This window comes from Macaca thibetana, chromosome 2 (genome assembly GCF_024542745.1).
Source record: "Macaca thibetana thibetana isolate TM-01 chromosome 2, ASM2454274v1, whole genome shotgun sequence".
Classification (NCBI taxonomy): domain Eukaryota; kingdom Metazoa; phylum Chordata; class Mammalia; order Primates; family Cercopithecidae; genus Macaca; species Macaca thibetana.
Genome location: NC_065579.1, coordinates 97,014,677 through 97,041,573, shown reverse-complemented (window position 1 = coordinate 97,041,573; position 26,897 = coordinate 97,014,677). Strand labels below are relative to the sequence as shown.

At 45.3% G+C, this 26,897-nt stretch overlaps 3 protein-coding genes across 5 annotated transcripts in view; 2 read left to right on the top strand and 1 right to left on the bottom strand.

Moving 5' to 3' along the window:
• Window positions 1-26,897, top strand: part of CCDC13 (coiled-coil domain containing 13) — a 205,386-nt gene that overhangs the window by 50,638 nt on the left and 127,851 nt on the right. The window lies entirely within an intron of this gene.
• The window catches only part of HIGD1A (HIG1 hypoxia inducible domain family member 1A), a 1,051,097-nt gene that overhangs the window by 971,806 nt on the left and 52,394 nt on the right, over window positions 1-26,897 (top strand). The gene's annotated exons all lie outside the window — the stretch shown is intronic.
• Window positions 625-15,902, bottom strand: ACKR2 (atypical chemokine receptor 2). 3 transcript variants are annotated; one of them, XM_050780424.1, is made up of 3 exons: window positions 15,550-15,902; window positions 15,160-15,311; window positions 625-1,814 (listed from the first exon to the last, which is right to left on the bottom strand). In XM_050780424.1, the coding sequence occupies exon 3, from the start codon at window positions 1,783-1,785 to the stop codon at window positions 631-633; it is 1,155 nt and encodes a 384-aa protein (XP_050636381.1). In that variant the 5' UTR covers window positions 1,786-1,814; window positions 15,160-15,311; window positions 15,550-15,902; the 3' UTR covers window positions 625-630. The 3 variants fall into 3 exon arrangements, with proteins under 3 accessions (XP_050636381.1, XP_050636380.1, XP_050636382.1); XM_050780423.1 differs by having other exon boundaries at window positions 15,160-15,308; XM_050780425.1 differs by lacking the exon at window positions 15,160-15,311.

The window sequence follows — 26,897 nt, the reverse complement described above, 5'->3', positions numbered from 1 at the left end:
CAACAAGAGTGAGACTCCATCTCAAAAAAAAAAAAGAAAAAAGAAATAAAAAGAAAAAGAAATACAAAAATTAGCTGGGCGTGGTGGCAGGCGCCTATAGTCCCAGCTACTTGGGAGGCTGAGGCAGGAGAATCGCTTCAACCCGGGAGGAGGAGGCTGCAGTCACTGCACTCCAGCCTGGGCAACACAGCAATAGAGCAAGACACTGTCAGAAGGAAGGAAGGAAGGAAGGAAGGAAGGAAGGAAGGAAGGAAGGAAGGAAGGAAGGAAGGAAGGAAGGAAGGAAGGAAGGAAGGAAGGAAAGGAAAGGAAAGGAAGGAAGGAAGGAAGGAAAGGAAAGGAAGGAAGGAAGGAAGGAAGGAAGGAAGGAAGGAAGGAAGGAAGGAAGGAAGGAAGGAAGGAAGGAAGGATCATTGTAGGAATTCAGAAAAGAAAGCGTGGTGTCCTGGAAGCAAGTGAAGAAAGTGGAGGAAGAAGGCAGGGGCGAGCAAATGCTGCTGATGGTTGAGAACTGAGAACTGACCACTGGCTTTAGCAACACGGTCACTGAGGCCCCTGGAGACAGCACTTTGAGTGGATGCCCAATTGAGCTGGTTCCCATCTATTCCCATCAGACTGAGGTTTGGTCACTCAGGCTGATTTATTCCCCACATCCTCCTTGTTAGGGGAGTTCTCAGACTGCCTCTCCCCAAGGTCATTCATGCCAGTCATTTCTTCTTGGGCAGTAAGTATGCTGCTCTCAGAACAGTTGGATAATGGGGCCTGGGCAGTGCCAGGTGCCAGGTGCCATCCAAGCACAGCGGCCAGGAAAGCCTTCAGGTACTGGCGGAAGCGGCGACTGGAGAAGGCATACAGGATGGGTGAAAAGCAGCAGTGAAGGAAGGCGATGCTCTCTGTCACCTGGAGTGCGTAGTCTAGATGCTGGCTGACCTTACAGTTCCCGAATACTTGCAGGTCCAACAGCGTATGCAGAAACAACGTGAGATTGTATGGGAACCATAGCACGAAGAAGGCCACCACCAAGGCTGCAGCTATTTTTAGAGCCCGGCCCTGGCCTGGGGGCCTCAGCCTCACCAAGACACAACCAATACGGGCATAGAAGAAGATCATGACAAGGAGTGGAAGGAGAAACCCTAGGAGGTTCTGCTGGAAGCGGAGGAAGAGCTTCCAAATGGTCCCATGCCCGCTGAAATCTGCGTGGCAGTTCCACACACCCTTGGGATTTTCATGTGTCTGTACAAAGACCATATCAGGGATGGAGACGGCCAGGGACACAGCCCATACTATGGTAGCAAGGAGCAGGCTCTTGGCCCGGGTTCTCAGCCTGTGGTAGGGCTGAGCATGAACGATCTCCAGGTACTTGTCCAGGCTCATGCAGCTAATGAAAAAGATGCCACTGTAAAAGTTAGTAGTATAAAGAGTGCTCACCATCTTGCACAAGAAACTCCCAAAGACCCAATGCCAGGCCACGGAGATGCCCCAGAAGGGCAGTGTCACCAGAAACAGAAGGTTGGAGATGGCCAGATTCAGCAGATAGACCTCAGTCATCTGCCTGCGAGGCACGTACCGGAGCAAGACCATGAGAAGAAGGAGGTTCCCACTCAGGCCCAACACAAAAATCAGGCTATAGAAGACTGGCAGGAAGACTTTGCCAAAGGACACCACTGCATCCTTCCTGCAGAGCATGAAGGTCACCTCATCCAGGTAGTCATAGTAATAGAAGCTGCTATTCTCAGGACCGGCATCCTCAGTGGTGAGTGGCTGCAGAGAGGCAGTGGCGGCCATGTTGGAAGGAAGTGCCCAGTCCCGATGTCCTGTAGAGGTGTGGGGGAAAAATATGGTGAGACCTAGCATTCTCTACATTTCTCTAAACCCACTTTTGCTGCTGCACTGGAATGTCCAATAGACTCTTCAAATCTACATCAGCACCTACAGTCCAGCAAGTAAGAGCACAAGCTTAGGGAGCCATCTGCACCACTTAATGGTTATGTCACCAAGATATCCCCCTCACCTTTGTCTTATAACTGAATCCCACTTACTCTGGGACACTTACTCTTGGATAAGCTACTAAGCTTTAGGTGTTCTCAGAGTATGTAATTCTTTCATTATGGTTTTGTTTCTTTATTTTTCTCCTTCATTATTTAAAAATACCTATAGTGTTTTTCAAATTCTTCTTTATTCTTTAGGGATATCAATTCATCTATTTAATATGTCTCCTGACCCTTCCTCATGTATGGCTTATAATTTTTTTTAATGGCAGCTTAGCTTCAGTGGAGCTTTTTTTTTTTAAATTTTGTTTATTATACTTTAAGTTCTGGGATACATGTGCAAAACGTGCAGGTTTGTTACATAGGTATACACATGCCATGGTGGTTTGCTGCACCCATCAACCTGTCATTTACATTAGGTATTTCTTCTTTTTTTTTTAAATTATACTTTAAGTTCTAGGGTACATGTGCACAGTGAGGTATTTCTTCTAATGTTATCCCTCCCCTAGCCCCCAAGCCCCCAACAGGCCAGGGTGTGTGATGTTCCCCTCCCTGTGTCCATGTGTTCTCATTGTTCAGCTCCCACTTATGAGTGAGAACATGCAGTGTTTGGTTTTCTGTTCTTGTGTTAGTTTGCTGAGAATGATGGCTTCCAGCTTCATCCACGTCCCTGCAAAGGACATGAACTCATCCTTTTTATGGCTGCATAGTGTTCCATCCTGTGTATGTGCCACATTTTCTTTATCCAGTCTATCACTGATGGGCATTTGGGTTTGTTCCAAGTCTTTACTATTGTCAACAGTGCTGCAATAAACATATGTGTGCACGTGTGTCTTTATAGTAGAATGATTAATAATCCTTTAGGTATATACCCAGTAAGGGGATTTCTGGGTCAAATGGTATTTCTGGTTCTAGATCCTTGAGGAATTGCCACACTGTCTTCCACAATGGTTGAACTAATTTACACTCCCACCAACAGTGTAAAAACATTCCTATTTCTCCACATCCTCTCAAGCCATCTGTTGTTTCCTGACTTTTTAATGATCACCATTCTGACTGGGATTAGATGGTATCTCATCTCATTGTGGTTTTTATTTGCATTTCTCTAATGACCAGTAATGATGAGCTTTTTTTTTCGTGTCTGTTGGCCGCATAAATGTCTTCTTTTGAGAAGTATCTGTTCATATCCTTCACCCACTTTTTGATGGGGTTGTTTTCTTCTTGTAAATTTGTTTAAGTTCTTTGTAGATTCTGGATATTAACCCTTTGTCAGATGGATAGATTGCAAACATTTTCTTCTGTTCTGTAGGTTGCCGGTTCACTCTGATGATAGTTTATTTTGCTGTGCAGAAGCTCTTTAGTTTAATTAGATCCCATTTGTCAATTTTGGCTTTTGTTGCCATTGCTTTTGGTGTTTTAGTCATGAAGTCTTTGCCTATGCCTGCCTATGTCCTGAATGGTATTGCCTAGGTTTTCTTCTAGCGTTTTTACGGTTTTAGGTCTTACATTTAGGTCTTTCATTCATCTTGAGTTTACTTTTGTATAAGGTGTAAGCAATGGGTCCAGTTTCAGTTCTCTGCATATGGCTAGCCAGTTTTCCCAACACCATTTATTAAATAGGGAATCCTTTCCCCATTGCTTGTTTTTGTCACGTTTGTCAAAGATCAGATGGTTGTAGACCTGTGATGTTATTTCTGAGGCCTGTGTTCTGTTCCATTTGTCTATATATCTGTTTTGGTACCAGTACTATGCTGTTTTGGTTACTGTATCCTTGTAGTATAGTTTGAAGTCAGGTAGTGTGATGCCTCCAGCTTTTTTCTTTTTGCTTAGGATTGTCTTGGTTACATGGGCTCTTTTTTTGGTTCCATATGAAATTTAAAGTATTTTTTTTCTAATTCAGTGAATAAAGTCAATGGTAGCTTGATGGGGATAGCATTGAATCTATAAATTATTTTGGGCAGTATGGCCATTTTCACGATATTCATTCTTCCTATCCATGAGCATGGAATGTTTTTCCATTTGTTTGTGTCCTCTCTTATTTCCTTGTAGTTCTCCTTGAACAGGTTCTTCACATCCCTTGTAAGTTGTATTCTTAGGTATTTTATTCTCCTTGTAGCATTTGTGAATGGGAGTTCACTCATGATTTGGCTCTCTGTTTGTCTGTTATTGGTGTATAGGAATGCTTTTGATTTTTGCACACTAATTTTGTTTTCTGACTTTGCAGAAGTTGCTTATCAGCTTAAGGAGATTTTGGGCAGAGACGATGAGGTTTTCTAAATATACAATCATGTCATCTGCAAACATAGACAATTTGACTTCCTCTCTTCCTATCTGAATACGCTTTATTTCTTTCTATTGCCTGACTGCCCTGGCCAAAACTTCCAATACTATGTTGAACAGGAGTGGTGAGAGAGGGCATCCTTTTCTTGTGCTGGTTTTCAAAGGGAATGCTTCCAGATTTTGCCCATTCAGTATGATATTGGCTGTGGGTTTCTCATCAATAGCTCTTACTATTTTGAGATATGTTCCATCAGTACCTAGTTTATGGAGAGTTTTCAGCATGAAGGGGTGTTGAATTTTATTGAAGGCCTTTTCTGCATCTATTGAGATAATAATGTGGTTTTGTCATTGGTTCTGTTTATGTGATGGATTACATTTATTGATTTACATATGTTGAACTAACCTTGCATCCCAGGGATGAAGCTGACTTGATGGTGGTAGATAAGCTTTTTGATGTGCTGCTGGATTTGGTTTTTTTATTGAGTATTTTATTGAGAATTTTAGCATCAATGTTCATCAGGGATATTGGCCTGAAATTTTCTTTTTTTGTTGTGTCTTTGCCAGGTTTTGGTATCAGGATGATGCTGGCCTAATAAAATGAGTTAGGGAGGATTCCCTCTTTTTTCTATTGTTTAGAATAGTTTTGGAAGGAATGGTACCAGCTCCTGTTTGTACCTCTGATAGAATTCAGCTGTGAATCTGTCTGGTCCTGGGCTTTTTTTGGTTGGGAGGCTATTAATTACTGCCTCAATTTCAGAACTTGTTATTGCTCTCTTCAGGGATTCCAGTTCTTCCTGGTTTAGTCTTAAGAGGGTGTATGTGTCCAGGAATTTATCCATTTCTTCTAGATTTTCTAGTTTATTTGTGTAGAGGTGTTTATAGTATTCTCTGATGTGTCTATAGTATTCTCTGAATGTGTCTACTTGATTCTTGTCTCTTTTCTTCTTTATCAGTCTGGCTAGTGGTCTATCTATTTTATTGATCTTTTCAAAAAACCAGCTCCTGGATTCATTGATTTTTTGAAGGGTTTTTCATCTCTCTCTCTCCTTCAGTTGTACTCTGATCTTAGTTATTTCTTGTCTTCTGCTAGCTTTTGAATTTGTTTGCTCTTGCTTCTCTAGTTCTTTTAATTGTGATGTTAGGCTGTCGATTTTAGATCTTTCCTGCTTTCTCCTGTGGGCATTTAGTGCTATAAATTTTCCTCTAAACACTGCCTTAGCTGTGTCCCAGAGATTTTAATACGTTGTGTCTTTGCTCTCATTGGTTTCAAAGAACTTATTTATTTCTGCCTTCATTTCGTTATTTACCCAGTAGTCATTCAGGAGCAGGTTCTTTAGTTTCCATGTAGCTGTGTAGTTTTGAGTGAGTTTCTTAATCCTGAACTCTAACTTGATTGCACTGTGGTCTGAGAGACTGTTTGTTATGATTTCCATTCTTTTGCATTTGCTGAGGAGTGTTTTACTTCCAATTATGTGGTCAACTTTAGAATAAGTGTGATGTTTTGGTATCAGGATGCTGAGAAGAATGTATATTCTATGGATTTGGGGTGGAGAGCTCTGTAGATGTCTATTAGGTCCACTTGGTCCAGAGGTGAGTTCAAGTCCTGAATATCCTTGCTAATTTTCTGTCTCATTAGTCTGTCTACTATTGACAGTGAGGTGTTAAAGTCTCCCATTATTATTGTGTGGGAGTCTAAGTCTCTTTGTAGTCTCTGAGAACTTGTTTTATGAATCTGGGTGCTCCTGTATTGGGTGCATATATATTTAGGATAGTTAGCTCTTCTTGTTGCATTGATCCCTTTACCATTATGTAATGCCCTTCTTTGTCTTTTTGATCTTTGTTAGTTTAAAGTCTGTTTTATCAGAGACTAGGATTGCAACCCCTGCTTTTTTTTTTTTTGCTTTCCATTTGCTTGGTAAATATTCCTCCATCCCTTTATTTTGAGCCTATGTGTGTCTCTGGATGTGAGATGGGTCTCCTGAATACAGCATACCGATGGGTCTTGACTCTTTTTTTTGTTTGTTTTCTCTCTTTTTTGAGACGGAGTCTCGCTCTGTTGCCCAGGCTGGAGTGCAGTGGCCAGATCTCGGCTCACTGCAAGCTCCACCTCCCGGGTTTACTGCCATTCTCCTGCCTCAGCCTCCCAAGTATCTGGGACTACAGGTGCCCGCCACCTCGCCGGCTAGTATTTTGTATTTTTTAGTAGAGAGGGGGTTTCACCGTGTTAGCCAGGATGGTCTCGATCTCCTGACCTTGTGATCCACCTGTCTCGGCCTCCCAAAGTGCTGGGATTACAGGCTTGAGCCACCGTGCCCGGCTGGGTCTTGACTCTTTATCCAATTTGCCAGTCTGTGTCTTTTAATTGGGGCATTTAGCCTGTTTACATTTAAGGTTAATATTGTTATGTGTGAATTTGATCCTGTCATTATGATGCTAGCTGGTTATTTTGCCCATTAGTTGATGCAGTTTCTTCATAGGTGTCGATGGTCTTTACAATTTGGTATGTTTTTGCAGTGGCTGGTACCAGTTTGTCCTTTCTATGTTTAGTGCTTCCTTCAGGAGCTCTTGTAAGGCAGGCCTGGTTGTGACAAAATCTCTCAGCATTTGCTTGTCTGTAAAGGATTTTATTGCTCCTTCACTCATGAAGCTTAGTTTGGCTGGATATGAAATTCTGGATTGAAAATTCTTCTCTTTAAGAATGTTAAATATTGGACTCCCACTCTCTTCTGGCCTGTAGGGTTTCTGCAGAGAGATCCGCTGTTACTCTGATGGGCTTCCCTTTGTGGGTAACCAACCTTTCTCTCTGGCTGCCCTTAACATTTTTTCCTTCATTTCAACCTTGGTGAATCTGAAAATTATGTGTCTTGGGGTTGCTCTTCTGGAGGAGTACCTTTGCGGTGTTCTCTGTATTTCCTGAATTTGAATGTTGGCCTGTCTTGCTAGGTTGGAGAAATTCTTCTGGATAATATCCCGAAGAATGTTTTCCAACTTGGTTCCATTCTCTCCGTCACTTTCAGGTACACCAATCAAATGTAGATTTGGTCTTTTCACATAGTCTCCATATTTCTTGAAGGCTTTGTTCATTCCTTTATATTCTTTTTTCTCTAATATTGTTTTCACCCTTTATTTCATTAAGTTGATCTTCAATCTCTGATATCCTTTCTTCTGCTTGATTGATTCAGCTATTGATCCTTGTGTATGCTTCACGAAGTTCTTGTGCTGTGTTTTTCAGCTCCATCAGGTCATTTATATTCTTCTCTAAACTGGTCATTCTAGTTAGCAATTCCTCTAACTGTTTTTCAAGGTTCTTAGCTTCCTTGCATTGGGTTAGAACATGCTCCTTTAGCTCAGAGGAGTTTGTTATTACGCACCTTCTGAAGCCTACTTCTGTCAATTCGTCAAACTCATTCTCCATCCAGTTTTGTTCCCTTGCTAGTGAGGAGTTGTGATCATTTGGAGGAGAAGAGGCATTCTGGTTTAGTGAATTTTTAGCCTTTTTGCACTGGTTTTTCCTCATCTTCGTGGATTTATCTACCTTTGGTCTTTGATGTTGGTGGCCTTCAGATGGGGTTTCTGTGTATGTATTTTTGTTGATGCTATTCCTTTCTGTTTGTTAGTTTTCCTTCTAACAGTCAGGTCCCTTTGCTGCAGGTCCGCTGGAGTTTGCTGGAGGTCCACTCCAGACCCTGTTTGCCTGGGTATCACTAGCAGAGGCTGCAGAATGGCAAATATTGCTGCCTGTTTCTTCCTCTGGAAGCTTCATCCCAGAGGGGCACCCACCAGATGCCAGCCAGAGCTCCCCTGTGTGAGGTATCTGTCAACCCCTGCTGGGAGGTGTCTCCCAGTGAGGAGGCACAGGGGTCAGGGACCCACTTGAGGAGGCAGTCTGTCCCTTAGCAGAGCTCAAGTGCTGTGCTGGGAGATCCACTGCTCTCTTCAGAGCCAGCAGGCAGGAACATTTAAGTCTGCTGAAGCTGCACCCATAGCCACCCCTCCCCCCCGGTGCTCTGTCCCAGGGAAATGGGAGTTTTATCTATAAGCCCCTGACTGGGGCTGCTGCCTTTCTTTCAGAGATGCCCTGCCCAGAGAGGAGGAATCTAGAGAGGGAGCCTGGCTACAGTGGCTTTGCCAAGCTGCAGTGGCCTCTGCCCAGTTCAAACTTCCCAGTGGCTTTGTTTACACTGTGAGGGGAAAACTGCCTACTCAAGCCTCAGTAATGGCAGACGCCCATGGGGCTTGTTTTATCCATAAATGTCCAACTCATCCACCCTGGCTTTGGGTTTTCTTTACTCCTGTCACCTGAGGATTTCCCTTGCTTTTTGAGAGTTTTAAAATATTTTATTTGTAAATAGTTTCATATCAATATTTTCTTTTCTTTCTTTCTTTCTTTTTTTTTTTTTTTTTGAGACGGAGTCTCGCTCTGTCACCCAGGCTGGAGTGCAGTGGTGCAATTTCGGCTCATTGCAAGCTCCACCTCCTGGGTTCAGGCCATTCACCTGCCTCAGCCTCCCGAGTAGCTGGAACTACAGGCACCCACCACTATGCCCAGCTAATTTTTTGTATTTTTAGTAGAGAGGGGGTTTCACCATGTTAGCCAGGATGGTCTCGATCTCCTGACCTCATGATCCGCCCGCCTTGGCCTCCCAAAGTGCTGGGATTACAGGCGTGAGCCACCGCGCCTGGCCTCATATCAATATTTTCAATGACAAATATTTAATATTTTAAATATTTTATCCAGTATTTCTGTTTGTAGCAGAAAGGTGTGATCCATCATGTTGATGGGCTCAGAACCTACTAAACTTTCTACCTCTCAGTTTCCTCATCTTTAAAATGAAAATAATAACTGTGCCTATCTGGCAATGTTCTTGTTATGCTTAAAGGTGATAATACATGCAGAGCACTTTAAGTTCTACAAAACTGACTGGAACATAGCAAGCATTCAATAAATGCGAGCTTAAATTATTGCTTTGCCCAGAACTGAGTTCATCATCTCCCCACCAGCCCCTTTCTTCTTTCCTAGGCCTATCTAACTGAATGACTCCACCAACTACTCAGTCACCTAAGACTGAAACATGGAATATCTTGCAGATTCTTTCCTCCTCACCCTCACAACCACCCTGTGAGTCTCTCCTCTTGAATCAGCCCACTTGTCTCTAAGTCTCATAAAAATATGTACATGACACTCTTTTAATGAAATTAAGACAAATGAAACAAAACATATATACTTTTGAAGGAGTACAAATAGATAACAGGAAGGCATAGGAATGAAAGGCACCTTCAAGATGGCAGGTGCCTGGGCAGAAGCCAGCAGTATGGGATTGGGGTGGACCATGGAGATGGGATGAGTCACTGTCCACGGTCAAGTGTCATCTAAGGCAGTGACATCCCAGAATTTTATTGCTTTGTTTAAAATAATTTTTTGATGAGAGCTTCACATAAACCAGTGATACAAGTATGTCATGAACTAAGAATTAGGCTCAAACCTGTAGTGCATTCCAGGAGAAAGAGAGGGGAAGACAGACTTCACGTTGAACAAAGAGCATTCACCAATGGGGAAGGGGGCTTGAGGAGGAGAGAGGAAGGAGATAAAAAGAAATTTGTGGCCCAAGCAGGCAATCGTGAAGAGCCACTAAAGAGGGGCCTGTAGACTACTCAGGGTCACGGGCCACAAACTGAGAAATGCAAATCAGCTCTACCCCATACTTCTGGATTTTATTTTTTAATATTTTACTTGCATGAGTTTGAACTTTTTAATATGTTCAATACCCCTTCGTATTTATTCTGTAAATTATTTATTCTTTTAATGGGTGGGATGCTCATTTTATGAGGTCTTATAATAGTGAGGATGTTAGCTTTTTTCATATATATTGCAAACATTTTCCTTAGCCCTTTCTGATAAAAGTTTTATCCCCTTTTTTCAGGCAGACTTTGAAATAAATGTTGACTTGGGTCCTCAGTTGGCCCAAAGTATCTGTGATACCATGATCTCATGGCTGGTGGAACAATTCAGTGCTACTGAAGCAGAGCCTCTTCTGAGGGAGTCCTGGAGTCCTCCCACTCTATGAGCCTCTGCCCCACCCTTGGGCTCCTATCCAATGGCATCTGGACCAGATGCTGTGGAAACTACACATGACCTGTCCCCACCCCAGGAGCTCTGCCTGAGTGGCTTTATCTAAGGCCCAGCTCTGTTCCTGATCAACCTCAGGAAATTTACCCAGTGCCTTTTGTTTTGTTTTGTTTTGTTTTTTGCTGGTCTTCCTGTCCTCTCCTCTGCACCAGGGGCCTCCTGGCCTTCAACTCCTCCTTTTTCTGGGCAGCAGTAAGGACACTCCTAGCATATGGCTGGAGCTGGGAGCCTGTGAGCTACTGCAGAAGGAGGATGTGAGGAGTGTACTCGGGCCTTATCAGGGCTTATTACTCAGGAGGTGACATTGATTTAACACCAGCTTTTCTGAGCTGCTGACATGGACCTTGATCCTGACTTGATTTCTCAAAGCCCCCTGACTTTTGTTTCAGCAAACAACCAAGTCTGATGAATGTTTCAATCAAAGCCAGAGGTCAGAGTCAGCGGACCCTGCTAGTCCAGGCCACCTTTGTTCTCCCTGTACATGGAACACTCTATCCCCTTCTACTCAAGGTCTTTAGCCTCCTGATCTTTCACTCTGGGAATCTTTCCAGGTCATCCTCACTTCTGGAGCAACCATCCTCCTATCACTTTCATCAGTAAAGCCAACAACAATGACAACAGCAATCAGGCCTTTACCCTCCTGATCTCGCACTCTGGGAATCTTTCCAGGTCATCCTCCCCTCTGGAGCAACCATCCTCCTATCACTTTCATCAATAATGCCAAAAACAGTGGTAACAGCAATCAGGCCTTTACCCCTGATCTTTGACTCTGGGAATCTTTCCAGGTCTCCCTCACCTCTGGAGCAACCATCCCCTCCTATCACTTTCATCAATAATGCCAACAATGACAGCAGCAGTCAGCACTCCCATATGCATGTTACAGCTGGCCAGGCACCTTCATAGGCACTGCCGTAGCCTTGTAAGGCAAATCGGGAAGGAACCATCAGCCCCATTTAACCCAGGAGCAAAGCAACTTTACCAGGGTCACACAAGAAGTCACTAGCCAAGCTGCATCTGAAATCCAGGTCTTCAGACTCCAGGCACATGGTGCCTTGTCCCTGGTCCCACCTCATCCTTGAAGGCCGGGCACAGTGGCTCATGCTTGTAATTCCAGCACTTTGGGAGGCCAAGGTTGGTGGATCACCTGAGGTCAGGAGTTTGAGACCAGCCTGGTCAACATTGCGAAACCCCGTCTCTACTAAAAATACAAAATTAGCCCGGCGTGGTGGCAGGTGCCTGTAATCCCAGCTACTTGGGAGGCTGAGGCAGGAGAATCACTTGAACCCGGGAGGCAGAGGTTGCAGTGAGCTGAGATCACACCACTGCACTCCAGCCTGGGCAACAGGAGTGAAACTCCATCTCAAAGAAAAAAAAAAAGAGAAAGGTGTGATTGAGTCTTTGCTGGTTGTCCAGGATCTTACCCTCACTGGGAGATATCCAGGGCTCCCCTCCCTTAGGTCTCTCAGGAAAGTCACAGTTGAGGCAACAAGAGGAAGGATATTGTGACGAGGATGCAGCCATGTTAGTTGGGCTCCTTCTATGAGTTGAACACTCACATGTAATTTTCTCACCTTATCTTCGCCATCGTCCTGGGAAGCAAAGTGAGTGTAATCCCCACTTTCCAGATAAAGAAACAGGTGTGGACAGGTGAAGCCCAATTGTCCACAGCCTCAGATTAGCAAATGGGGGGCTGGGGATTGGATGGCCCTCACAATGTGAGGTGGAAGTGATGACCCCGTCCTCCCCACACTCCCTTTCAAAATGGATCAAACTTAAATTTGAAGGTTGAGGTTCCGACAGTGGGACTTCTGGCCTCAGCAACTAGTGGCAGGAAGGTTCAAAGCCAGTGGTGTGCTGAGAGCCAGTCATGGCATCTGGGAGGCATTAAACAAACGATCATGGAATTAACCAACTCTGCGTTCAGTGAGGTTAAGTTGGTAACTTGAAACTGGGAATATTTACACCATGACAAAAGCTATAAATCAAGGCTTTCCTCTCCTCTGCCATCCTACCTCCCCTGTGCCCCCAGCCCAGAGCTGGTTGTCAAACTTTCACCAGCACTCCCCTGATCAGGCCCCACACAGCTTGACCAAACCCTGCTTGACTCACTGAACCCTCTTTTGTGTCTCCTACCATCTCCCCTCTTCCACCTTAAACATCAATTTCATGACCACCCTCCCCACAGCCAAGAAGCCTATGGACAGGGTCACGTGTAGGTCCCTCAGGTGCTGAAAGCACACCCATGCTGAGTGTACTGTTCACAGTGCAACTGATTCAGCATGCAAGCTGATCAAATAAACAAGATTGAATGTGATCTCCAGAGGCCACACCAGCCTTTGAAATATGAAACCAAGGACACCATTTGAGATCACTTCTAGTGGAAAATATTTTTGCTGGCTTCTTTTGAATGTGGAAATCATATCCTCCTTTAAAATACAATCTAGGGTAAGGGCTTTAAATATGTTAACTTATTTAATCCTCACATTTACCTGATAGAAGTAAATACTATTATTAGCCCTGTTTTAGAGCTGAGGATACTAACACACAGGGAAGTTAGAGAACTGGTCCAAGATGACAGAGCAATTGAGTAGTAGAGCCAGGATTTGAAACCGGGCGTCCATGCTCTTAAATGCTAGGTTACAATACAACTCAAAGAAAATAGTAAGCACAGCCAGGTGCAGTGGCGTGCACCTCTAGTCCAAGCTACTTAGGAGGCTGAGATTGGTGGATTCCTTGAGCCCAGGAGTTTGATACCAGCATAGGCAACATAGCAAGACCCTGTCTCAAAAAAATAACAGTAATAACAACTAGGTTGTGGATCCCCTCCCCTGGGCTTTATATGTAATAATGCACTGACTTCTCACAATAACCTTATAAAATGGGCCCCATTTTACAGATGAGGAACTGAGACACAGAGAAGGGGAGTAATGTGCCCAAGGACACACAGCAAGTATACGGCAGAACTGGAAACCAAGTTCCTGCAGCTGGCTCCAGAGCTGGAGCCCCAAATCACACACTGGGAGTTCAGCCTGTGTGCGCCCCTTCCTCGGGCTTGCAGGATGAACAGCTGCCTTCTGGATGGTCTGCATGGGAAGCGTATTTGGATCATGATTTATAAAACACAATGAAGATAGTAAAAACCAGTCCTGACACTTACACAGGGCTTTGTGTTTCCAGATACCCTTTTTTTATCCCAGTCATTGCTGTGTCTTCCTGGCTCCCTCATGAAGGGGTGAACAGGTATCGCCTCTCTGGTTTCCCAGGAACTCCAGGGCCACACTGCTAGGCAGGTACAGCTGGCCAGAGGAATTAGCTGGCCTCTGATTCCAGATCACTGCATGCTCTCTCTCCTTACTTTTTTAACATGTTATTTTTTCCTGATTACCATAATAATATACATTCATTGTAAAATGTAGCAATACAGTGGAAAAATAAGAAAGAGGCCAAAAAACAAAAACAAAAGTCCCCTGTGATGCTACCATTGCAAAAATAACCCACAGGAACATCTTAGTGTATCCTGTTTGCTTTCATGCCAGAGCCATGTCTGGTACACCAGATTACACAAAGTCTGGCTGGAAGGGAGTGGCCTTATCCATTCCTCAGCAGGGCAGGAGTCCCCTTGCAGCCTCCAGCTAGACATAGCTCCTGAGATATGTGAGGCCCGCCTGCTCCCCACGCTCCCTGGGACCCCACATCACTTAATGTTTCCTGGCCTGGTCAGGAAATAGAGATGTTTGTGACGTGTATAAAATCACAAGAGTAACCCTCCTCCCAAAGCTTATTTCAGCTAACAAAAAGTAAGCACTTTTAGAGCCCGACCCTTCAAGGAGCTGCTGCTGCAGAAGGTGAGACTTTCATGTCTTTCCCAGAATGTTTTTTGATGTATTGCTTTTTGCCTCTCTCCTTGTTGCCTGAATTGTCCCCGTGAGAACTCCTTGCGTGTGTATTTCAGCATGAAAATGAAACCCCACCATCCCCAGAAAGGGCAGGACACTCAGCATGGTAGAATAGACAGAATAGGCAGGGTAGAACAGACAGAATACAGCTTAACTCACTTCTTAATGGCTGTGCAACTCGGAGCTCATAATTTAACCTCTCTGAGCCTTAGCTTTCTCACCTATAATATGCCTCCCTTGCAGGGTTATTATGGTAAACTAAGGGCCTGGCATATACTATTGGTTCTCTTCCAGCCCCTAAAATGAATAAACTCGCTGATTAAATGACACTTGATTCAGGCTGGAATGCGTGGGAGGGGATCCAGGGACTATTTGTATCTGGAACTGTTTTGGGCAGAAGGAAGGGACCAAGAATTTGGGAAAGGAGGAGGACGGGGAGAGGGTGGACATGTGCAAAAGAAGAGACCATAGAGCTGTGAAACTTTGGCCCTGGGAGAGAGGCCCTTAAAGACCATCTCATCTGCCACATTATCTTACAGCTGTTAACACTGAGGCCCAGAGATGGAAAGGAATGCCTGAGCTCCCCCAGCCAGGTTGGAGAACCAACTCTCAGGGGTTTTCAGAATCTGCAAAGCAGATTCTCAGAGCCAGAGTCAAGGAGGGGAAAGAGGTCAGAAGACCCATCACTCTCAAGGTGCTGGAAGCAATTGCTCTAACAGCTGCCCTGGAGAGAAAGCTCTGCACTGACTTAGCACCTCCCTCTTCCCAGCACCTGTGCCCACTCCCCAAGCCACTGGGTTCAGTCTCTCCCTGTGGCCCCTGGGCCGTCCCACTCCCACCCCCCACCCCGAGTGTGGCTATAACCTACCGGAGCCAGAATGACTTGCTTGGGAAGGTCCACCACAAGCCTGAAAGGAGAGAGCAGTGCCCAGGTGCCTCTTCCTCAGGGAAATGCAGAGAGAGTGTAATTCCTCTCCATGTACTCATCCCCTCTCTGGACAGCAGCCTGCGTATATCCTGCTTTCAACCGGAAAAAAAAAAAATCCCTTTGCCCTTGCCCCCGCCCTCATCTCAGCTGCATAGCCGTGAGCTATTTCTCTCATTGATAAGAGTCAAGCTCAGATGACCTCCCACCCTATAAAAGAGCATCCCCCAAAGACAGTGTTTGGAAAGCATGTATCCCCTCTCTGGAATGATTCCCTAGTAGCTGGGTCAAGTCCACTAACAGCCCATCCCAGACGTCCAGGCCTTTGCTTACCCTGTGTCTACGTGAAGGGCCTTCCCAACATCACCTTCAGAGATCCTGCCTCCAGCTTCTTCATCCTGGATACCTTCTCAGCAAGATCTCACTCCCATTCTGCCCCAGTTCTAAACTCCACCCAATCTCTTTCTCTGGCCATAATTCCCACTGAGCAGGGCTGTGTCTGCTACACCCACTGTGTTACCAATAGTTTCATCTCCCAGACTTTCCTAATCATCTTCCCTCCTTCCTTCCCTTCTCCCTGACTCCCCTTCATGGCATCTCTGTATGGTTAGCCTACTGTTTAACTGTCTGTTCCCCTGCTGGGTCAGGAGATCTCAGGGGAAGGACCATATCAGACCCACCAATGAGAGCCCAGGGACAGGCCAGAGACTGAATGAGTGAGTGAATGAATGACTGTGGATATATGATACATTGCCTGCCACATGCTTAGCAGTATGGGGGTTCGCCTTCCCAGTGCAGCACCTGCGGTCCAGGATCAGTATCTCAGCCGCCCTCACCTCCAGTCCCACTGCCCCCTTGAAACACAGCAAGTGCTTGGTGAATGCCTGTTGTCTCCACCTGAACTGAGCAATAATAGAGCAGTAATGTCAGGTGGTTAAAGGCATGGCATTGGAGTCACACACAGCTGGGCTTGGACCTGGCTCTGCATTTACTGACTGTGTGACCTAGAGATGGTGCCTTCACCTCTCTGGGCCTCGGTTTTTGCATCTTTATTGGGGATAGGGATAGTCCCTCAGACAGGCAACAGAGAATGGAATGTCCCAAGAAGATGGATATGGACTTAGACATTTGCCTTTCTCTGGGGTCCACAGGCTACCAAGAATGGACATTGAGACTGTCATGGATTTTTACTCAGGCAGAGGGAAGCAGGAGACCTTTCAAGTGGGGCCTCTGAGTTTCTCTAGGCCAAACACTAGTTTCCAATAGAGAGACCCAAGGTGCTGCCCAACAAGAGCCACAGGGTCCTGGGTTGCTCCCACAGAGCAGCTAAGTTGTAGGACCTGGGCTTCTTCTTTATTCTCCCTCACCTCTCCTCTTTTGTACATCCTTATTTTAAAATTATTTTTAGACTTGCAAAATAAAGCACGAGATTCCTGGACACCTGTCTGTCAGCTTCCCCTAATATTAACATCAGTTAAATTAAGTTTAGCCTAAGGCTAAACATATATTTTTATATACTTTTAATATATATAACATGTATTTTATACATTTAATATATAAAACTTACATATTTAAAGTTTGGCCTAAAGGTTTCTCCACACATAATGAACTGTAACCAAACTGAATGTGTAAACAGGCTATAACCTATTATTATGCCAATTACAGAGTTTCAGCCCATCACATGTGGCCAACCATTCAAACTGTGTTCAAATAAGGCAAACACCAAGCTGTAACCAATCTAGCTGTTTGTCCCTCACTTCCATTTTCTGTCCATCACTTTCCTTTTCTGTCCACAAGTCTTCTTCCACATGCAGCAGCACCCAAGTTTCTCTGAACCTAATCTAGTTTGGGAGGCTGCCCGACTTTCAAATTGTTCTTTGCTCAATTAAACTCTGTTTAGTTTGCCTAAGGTTTTACTTTTTTTTTGAGACAGGGCCTCACTCTGTTGCCCAGGCTGGAGTGCAATGCTGTGAGCTCGGCCTCAGCTCACTGCAACCTGTGCCTCCCAGGTTCAAGCAACTCTGCTACCTCAGCCTCCTGAGTAGCTGGGATTACAGGTGCCCGCCACCATGCCCGGCTAATCTTCATATTTTTCATAGAAGCAAGGTTTCACCATGTTGGCCAAGATGGTCTCGCACTCCAGAGCTCAAGTGATCCTCCTGCCTCAGCTTCCCAAGGTGCTGGAATTCTAAGCGTGAGCCACAGCGGCCAGCCTCTAAGGTTTTACTTTTAACATATCTACATAAGCACAGTACTGAATAATAATCTAAACCAGGAAATTATCATTGACACAATGCTGTTGATTAATCTACACACCTTATTCAAATTTCAACAGTTGTCCCTCTAATGTCCTTTCTCTGGCCCAGGATCTAAACCAGAATGCACTTGGTTCTTGTGTCTCCTTTGTCTCTTCATTCTGGGGCAGCTCTTCAGTCTTGCTTTGACTTTCATGACCTTGACAGTTTTGAAGAGTGCTGGCCAGTTCATTTGTAGAATGTCCCTAAATTTCAGTGTGGTGTTTCTTCAGGATTAGACTGAGGTTATGTATTTTGGGTAGGAACACCACAGAAGTGATCTTATGTCCTCAGTATACATATCAGAGGTACATAATTTCCAGATGCCTCTTTCCTGGTGATGTTAACTTTGATCACTTGAAAAACGTGGTATCTAACAAGTTTTTCCACTGTGAAATTACTCTTTACTCTTTTGTAATTAATAAATATCTTGCTACTTTGAGACTATGCAAATATTCTATTTCTCACATGCTTTTGTCCACTAATTTTTGCATCCATTTATACTTGCCAATAATAATTATTACTGTGGTATTTTCCAAATGGTGATATTCTATTTCCATCATTCTTTCTACATGTATTAATTAGAATTGTATTATAAGAAAGAGCTGGTCCTGGCACAGTGTCTCTTGCCTGTAATCCCAGCACTTTGGGAGGCCAAGGCAGGTATGGCTTGAGCCCCGGAGTTCGAGACTATCCTGGGCAACATGGTGAAACCTTGTCTCTGCAAAAACCAGAAAAATTAGCCAGGTGTGGTGGCATGCACCTGTAGTTTTAGCTACTTGGGAGGCTGAGTTGAGAGGATTGCTTGAGCCTGGGGGGTGGAGGCTGCAGTGAGACAAGATTGTGCCATGCACTCCAGCGTGGGCAACAGAGTGCAAAAAAAAAATTTTTTTTTAAGAGTTGGACTTTCTTCTTATGTATTTATATTAGTATGAACTCATGGGTATTTATTTTATTCTATTACTCCCATTATTTATCTTGCTGTTCAAATTGTCTCATCCTCTTTTAAAATATTTCAACCCATCTGTTTCCTGTTAAGCTGCTTTTCCTAATGAGATGTGACCCACGGCTAAGTCACTCCCTCAGTGTCACTCCCCAGCCATAGCACGTCAGACACTCCCTGGTATGCAGGGTAGGTGGTTGGGAGACCTCTGAGCCTTTGTGGGAGCAACCAGGTTTCCCATTTCCCTGAAACTCACTGAGGCATCTTCCCAACAAGGGCCAGTCTTTCTCCTGGAATGGGCAGGTTGCAGTCAGAAGAGTCAGTCCTGACTCCACAGGCAAAGAGTTCCAGGACGGGCTGAGCCTGGCCAGGTAGCCCCAGAACCATGGCCCCCGCCCCCGCTCTCCATCAGGCATCCTCCCTCCAGCACCACCAGTCTCATGCTCTGATTGTTCCTTCTTGAGTCTGCCAGCTCTTGACAGCCTGGTTTTTGATGGGAGAGCCCTGGGTTGGCCCTGCCTCATCCTCTGTCTCACTGTTTCTTTCTCTCTTATTTCTCTGTCTTCCTTGGGCAAAATTCACCCCATTCTAGCTTCACTCATGAGGGAGTCAGTCCAGTCCTTCTCTAGGGCCTTAAAACTCTGAATTCCTAGGCTACAAACTTGCCCTCCAATTTAGAAGCCTGGTTTAGAGCCCACATTGACTCACTTTGATTCGCTGTTACGCCAGAAACTCAGATCTTCCTAACATGCTCCATTGAAGGCACAACAGGAAGGAAATGGTGCTCCTCTTACCTCTTCCTCTTTCTCTTTCTGTGCTGCCCCCAGTCTGGCCCCCTCTGGCCACTCAGACTGTGTTATCTCCTCTTTTGTACATCTGCCCAGGGCACCCTTCAGCTAAGGGGTTATGTATAATCCTTTCCCCAATTGCCAGTCCCTTGCCTTGGTACAAATGCATTTGTTTGAAATCAATATATGTATTCATTTATCAAAATATCTTCACTTACATATTTATTACATGTTAGAATTACAGAGTGGTTCTCCAGACATCTGTTCTGTGGGTTAGGCCAGGCTGAAGTTATCACATCCATTTTGCAGACAGGATTGTCAAGACTCAGAAACCCTGTCACTTGCCCAGAAACACAGTTGATAGTAGCCACATGGACTTTCTGACTCCTACTCCAGTGCTCTTTTGCTCATTGTCTTTGTGGATATTCTATGTAATTCTTTGCTCCTTTTTTCTCCCCAGCCCCTCCACCTCAGATCTGGTTAGTGATTCCAGGAGAGAACTATTTCTTGCTCATCTGAACATCCCCCACTGCATAGCCCAGCTAGCATTTGACACACAGTAGACACTCAGTAAATGTTCGTTGGGTGAATGCAGGCTTTGATATAGAAAGCCTTCATAGAACTACTTGCTCTTACCTAACAGTGGTCTCAATGCTTCTTGTACAAAGACTCCACCACCTGAGGCTTCTCTGGGACTCAGTTTCCCTGTCTGTAAAGTGACTATAGGGCAAGTTTATCCAACCAACAGGCCGCATGCAGCCCAGGACAGCTTTGAATGCAGCCCAACACAAATTCTTAAACTTCCTTAAAACATTATTAGTTTGGGGTTTTTTTGGGTGTGTGTGTGTGATTTTTTTTTTTTTTTAGCTCATCAGCTATCATGAGTGTTAGTGTATTTTATGTGTGACCCAAGACAATTCTTCTTCCAATGTGGCCCAGGGAAGCCAAAAGATTGGACACTCCTGTGTAGAGGGTTAGACTCAACGATGTCCATGCTCCCATCAGCAGTGATATGCTGTTGTTTCCTCTGGGACTTCGCCAATGAGGGCTGCAAGCACATGTCTGGAAATTCAGATGCCCAGCCAGCCCAAGGTCGGGGACAAAAATAGCAGCAGCTGGGTGCACCCTCGGGTTCTAGGCAAAGAAGATCACATACTGTAAGGCTTGGAAGTTGGTGTTTGCAGCTGACCCTGGAAGTGGGTAAGTGTCATGGACAGGCTGAGCTGCCAGTTTTCTGGAGTCAGTTTCATTTCTTGGGAACTATTTTCTTTTAAATATTTTCAGGTTCTCTGGAAACTGAGAAAGCTGACAGCTAATCAACAATTGAGAACTGGAGACCTTGCCTGACCACACTTTCACTTTTTCATCCCATCTACCCATCCAGGAAGCCCTTCCCGAGTGCCTGTCCTGGGTTTCATTCCAGACAGGGCACTAGGGACAGGACAATAATGCTGATGCTTACATGGCACTTGGGCTGGACGGGACACTATTTCAAGTGCATTACATATATTAATTTGTCTAATCCTCCCACCAACCCCATGTTATAATGAGGAAAATCAGGCACAGAGAGATTAGGTAACTTTTCCAAATTGCAGCACTGGGATTTGGACCAGACTACCCCCACTCTCAGCCTCCACCCAGTTAGTTTACAGGATTTTCCCTTCTGAATCAGATGTTTTCCCCTCTCACCAGATACATTTTGTAGTTTCACAATGTTGTTTTTCTCTTTTCTTTTTTCCTTTTTTTTTTTTTTTTTTTGAGATGGAGTCTCACTCTGTCGCCCAGGCTGGAGTGCAGTGGCACTACCTCAGCTCACTGCAGCCTCCGCCTCCCAGGTGTAAGTGATTCTCATGCCTCAGCCTCCAGTGTAGCTGGGATGACAGGCATGCACCACCATGCCTGGCCAATTTATTTTTATGGTTAAGAGTGGGGCCAGGGGCTCCCTAGGGGTTAAGGCAGAATTACGATTTTTAAAATGTCAGTCGGAGGCTGAGGTGGGTGGATCATCTGAGGTCAGGAGTTCAAGACCAGCTTGGCTAAAATGGTGAAACCCCGTCTCTACCAAAAATACAAAATAATTAGCCAGGGATGGTCCCGTGCACCTGTAGTTCCAGCTGTTCGGGCAGCTGAGGCACAAGAATTGCCTGAGCCCAGGAGGCGGAGGTTGCAGTGAGCCAAGATCATGCCACTGCACCAACCTAGGTGGCAGAATGAGACTCTATCTCAATCAATCAATCAATGAAGTGTTAATTGGTGTTTCCCCACCATTCACTTTTCTTCCACTCAAACAGCAAGACTCAGGAAAGGTCATTGAATTTTTTCTTGGTTTTTGAGTACAGGAATTTGAGGAAATTAAGGTTCTCTTTCTATTCTATACCAAACTAAAAAAGTATACCCCAGGCTGAGAAGGTAAGAGGCAGGAGGGAAGCAGGCCAGTCTAAACGTTAGAGGGACACTGTGCCCTGCCTTATGGCCAGAGTTCTGGTGTTTGTGGGACCCAGGGGCACAGGGACACGGCATATGGGGAGTCCAAGGTGAACAGGGCCACAGATAGCCCCATCCCATGCCCTAGCCTGAAGCAACCAAATGAAATCTTCAATGGGCTGCCGGGCCTGAAGGTGCTAGTGGACCACCCTGAGTGTAGACATACAGGCTGGTGTCCAGCAGGGAGGCAGGATGCTGATGTCTAAATGGAGGCCCGTGTGGACAGGTGCCACCAAGAACCAGGTGGCACCATGCTCCCCTGCACCAGGGCAGTAACCAGTTTCCTGGAACTGATGTAATTCTGGGCTAGGGGTGAACCTCACAGTGACTGCAATTTAGTTTCCATATCCTGTAGAATGGGGGTCTCAAAATAGAAAATAGCCGCTGTAGAAAAATACGTTCATATTTTCTCATCTACATGAGTCTGTGGCCAGAGGTGCTCACTGAAGTCACCTTCAGAATCCCCTGGCAGAGCTCCTGTAGCAGGCACCATTGGTGGCCCTCATGTACCAGAGCTTCCACCTACTGGGCACATGCTGGCTGACTTCCAGCTGTGAGTACCCACACTGCTCTGTCTGTGGCCTTGCTCTGGCTAACAAAGCCTGTCATGCTCCTGCCCACCAGTGCAGCATGCCAGAAATTCCAAGACATAATGTTCCCTGCTCCCCACCAAGAACCCTCAGTTGATGCCTGAGGTCAGTTGGTTCCTAAATACCCCGCCTCCCTTGCCCTTGGGTGGAATAACTCCAAAGTGTGTGCACCACACTGTCTCCCCAAGTTTCTCTCAGGGGATTAAGTCCAACCACCCACAGGGGAAGCTGGTTTGCTAACACACTCTTCACTGGCTGCCTTCCTTCCTCTGCCTCATCTCCCCACTCTCCTGCCCATGTCTCCAACTCCCAGATAAACTATTAGTGGGACCGTATGACATTGCCAATATTTGAGCTTTTTGACCTATAAAAATGGCAATTTTATATAGTTCAACCTAAAATTTACATTCAAATCTTTGTCTCAGAGTCCGCTCCAGGGCTACTTCCCCTCCAATGCTTATCTACCTGCTTTATCCAAAGGCTGTCCCCTCAAGTCACCCCCCAGCCATCCCTAGAAAGAGTCAATGAAAAGAAACCGCTGAACAAAATCCCAGGAGCTGAACCCGTGGGATGGACAGAGGGCCGCTGGGCCTCCTCCTGTCCCACAGCACAGCGGGTTACCAGAGAGGTGGAGATGGGACAGCAGGGAGGTAGGACAGCAGGGAGGCGGCTCCAGGAATGAGCATGTGCCCCACCCACGTCATGTATCAGAGTGGGAAGTGTGGCCACAAAATGAGGAAGTCGTGAAAGATAAGGAAATGCTGTAACTCGAAAAGTGATGGAATGTTTGGAAGCAGAAACTCTGGGTGTGGGCTTGGAATCTGGAAAAGGGAACATGGGTTCATGGCCTGTTTGGCCTGATCCCAGTCCTCTCTCCTAAAGAACTGAAGTCCCTCTAAATGGAGAGTTCTGGGCATATAAATCAGCTCAGGAACATTTTGGCTAAATCAGAATCCCAGGCATAAACACAGTACTTTACTATCTCAGTTAGTCACCCAGTGAAATTTACCTGTTTCTGTGGCTCACAGAGTATGGAGACCACCCTGCTAGACATCAGGGGAGGAGGAGAATTTCCATCTAAGCAGATATTTTTGTCTGTATCCCACAATAGGAAATGCATTTTACCTGGCAGTCTATTGTACACATACACACACATACACACACCTGAAAAAAAAAAAGTTTCACAAAATAATATTACCCAACTACCAATGCACTCATATTTTCTATTCCTTTCTGTTTCATAGTTTTTAAAAGCTGAACATGGGCCGGGCATGGTGGCTCACGCCTGTAATCCCAGCACGTTAAGGCTGAGCGGGGCGGATCACTTGAGGTCAGGAGTTCGAGACCAGTTTGGCCAAAATGGTGAAATCCCATCTCTACTAAAAATACAAAAATTAGCCGGTCATGGTGGTGGGCATCTGTAGTCCCAGCTACTTGGGAGGCAGGAGAATCACTTGAGCCCGGGAGGCAGAGGTTGCAATGAGCTGTGATTGTGCCATTGCACTCCAGCCTGGGCAACAGAGAGAGAGAAACTCCATCTCAAAAAATAATATATAATAAATAAATTAATTAATTTTAAAAAGCTGGACCTGGCTCATTAACTGACTTTTTTTTTTTTTTGAGACAGAGTCTCACTCTTTCACCCAGGCTGGAAGGCAGTGGTATAGTTTCGGCTCACTGCAACCTCCACCTCCCAGGTTTGAGCGATTCTCATGCCTCAGCTTCCCAAGTAGCTGGGATTACAGGTGTACACCACCACGCCTGGCTAATTTTTGTATTTTTAGTAGAGATGAGGTCTCACCATGTTGGCCAAGCTGGTTTCGAACTCCTGACCTCAAATGATCCACCCACCCCGACCTCCAAAAGTGCTGGGATTACAGGCGTGAGCCACCATGTAATTAACTGATTTCATAACCTGCTTTTGGGTGGTGACCTTCAATTTCAAATATTGCCCTTGAGTGTATTCAGAAATGACTTGGGTGTGGATGGAATTTCTGGGCTTTTCCCAAACACTGTGCATTTGCTGTCAGCCTCTGTCCCATTCAGGGGTTCAGGAATTGCTGGACTGAGCCAGAGGAACTTCTAAAAATTCATAAGGCGAAGACGGTTCCTATCTCCTAATCCAGTGATTCAAATGAGGCACTGCTGCCACCTTAATACGTTTTGCCACATCCCTCTACCACCTATACGATGTATTATTGTATGAATATATCTTCTCTAAATCAACTCACCACTCTTTAAAACTTAAATACTCGGCCGGGCGCGGTGGCTCAAGCCTGTAATCCCAGCACTTTGGGAGGCCGAGACGGGCGGATCACGAGGTCAGGAGATCGAGACCATCCTGGCTAACACGGTGAAACCCCGTCTCTACTAAAATACAAAAAAAATTAGCCGGGCGAGGTGGCCGGCGCCTGTAGTCCCAGCTACTCGGGAGGCTGAGGCAGGAGAATGGCGTGAACCCGGGAGGCGGGGCTTGCAGTGAGCTGAGATCCGGCCATTGCACTCCAGCCTGGGCAACAGAGCTAGACTCCGTCTCAAAAAAAAAAAAAACTTAAATACTCACTCTAGTCCTGTTTTATGGAATATTATCAGTAAAATCACACATTTGATGTTATTTCCCAATAAAAAAAAATAAGGCAAAAAAATAAAAACATAACTAGAAAAGTAAAACATGCTTGTCCATTCCACCTTAACTCATCAAATCCATGGCTCTCCCTGCCCAGTTCCTTTCACAAGAAAACCGTCCCGTCTCTGCTCAGCTTGTGCTGTTTCTAATGCCTAGAAAGGCCTCAGCCTCTGTCTGCCTCTCCAGTGACCATCAGCACCATCACTGTGGCCGAGAGCACTTAAACTCATCCAATCTTTTTTTTTTTTTTTTTTGAGACGGAGTCTCGCTCTGTCGCCCAGGCTGGAGTGCAGTGGCCGGATCTCAGCTCACTGCAAGTTCCGCCTCCCGGGTTTACGCCATTCTCCTGCCTCAGCCTCCCAAGTAGCTGGGACTACAGGCGCCTGCCACCTCGCCCGGCTAGTTTTTTTTTGTATTTTTTAGTAGAGACGGGGTTTCACCATGTTAGCCAGGATGGTCTCGATCTCCTGACCTCGTGATCCGCCCGTCTCGGCCTCCCAAAGTGCTGGGATTACAGGCTTGAGCCACCGCGCCCTGCCAAACTCATCCAATCTTCACACCAACTCTGTGAAGTGTTGGGGTCATTTCCATTTTACAAATGAGGAACTGAGGCACAGAGAGGTCAGGGAGACTTACCCAAAATCCTAAAGCCAGGAAGTGATGGAGCCAGGTTTTGAATCCAGGCTGATGAGAGAGCCTATGTGCCTAACTACTAGGTGTTCCTGGCCCCTTCTAAAGCTGCCAGTCTCAACTCTAGTATTGCCCCTCAGAGGACAGCTTCCCAGACTACCCAGACCATAGGATTACTCTTCGTATGTTCCCAAAGCACTCACTTCTTGCCTGTTTAACTCATCTGGAGGTAAATCATAACCTATAGAGACATTGCCTCTACTAGGCTGGGGGCTTCTTGAAGGCAAGGCTGCATCTTATTCCTGTGTGTATTTCTGGGTCCAACAGCCCATCTGAGGCCTTTCGTATCTGCTGAACACTGTGATCTTGCCTTGTTGTTTAACAAACACTTAGCACTCTTTGCTAGTTGTCAGCTCACAGGCAGGTTTCCAGCAAAGCCCTGGGAATAGTCAGGGGCAAAGAGAGATGAGTCAGAGGCAACAATTAAAGGAGTCTTAATCTGAGGTCCATGGATCCCCAAAGGACCCATACCTGGTATGCAAGAGATCTGAGCTTACATGAGAACAAGATTACATCCTTATTTTCACTAACCTCTGATGGAAATTCAGTATTTCCTTTCATTGGAATGTCACCCATGACTTTGTCACCAGTAAAATCCCTGATAGTTTCATTTCACATTACCATCAGAACAGACATCTAAAAATATTTATACTCATTACTTCCTGGAAATTCAGACCTACTGCTAGATCTTATATTTAAGGCATTAATAAAGATACACATAAATAGCACACACTATACTACAATTTTTTAAAAACTTGGTAACTATTTCAATGGGATTGACATTCTTAGAAACTTCAGTAGAATCGATAATCAGATGTGTTTTATTTTATGCATTTTAAAACATGATTCTGAGAGGGGCCCCATAGGCTTCACCAGACTGCTGGGGATAGCGGGGCATGGCACAAAAAAGGTTAAGACACTAGGCCGGCCGCCTTGGCTCACGCCTGTAATCCCAGCACTTTGGGAGGCCAAGGTGGGCGGGAACTCCTGAGGTCAGGAGTTCGAAACCAGTCTGGCCAACATGATGAAATCCCATCTCTACTAAAAATACAAAAAAATTAGCTAGACGTGGTGGCATGTGCCTGTAATCCCAGCTACTCAGGAGGCTAAGGCAGGGGAATTGCTTGAACCAGAGAGGTGGAGGTTGCAGTGAGCCAAGATTGTGCCATTGCACTCCAGCCTGGGCGACAGAGCGAGACTCCGTCTCAACAAAAACAAAAAAAAAAAATGTTAAGACACTCCACATAGAGTATTATAATTTAGAAA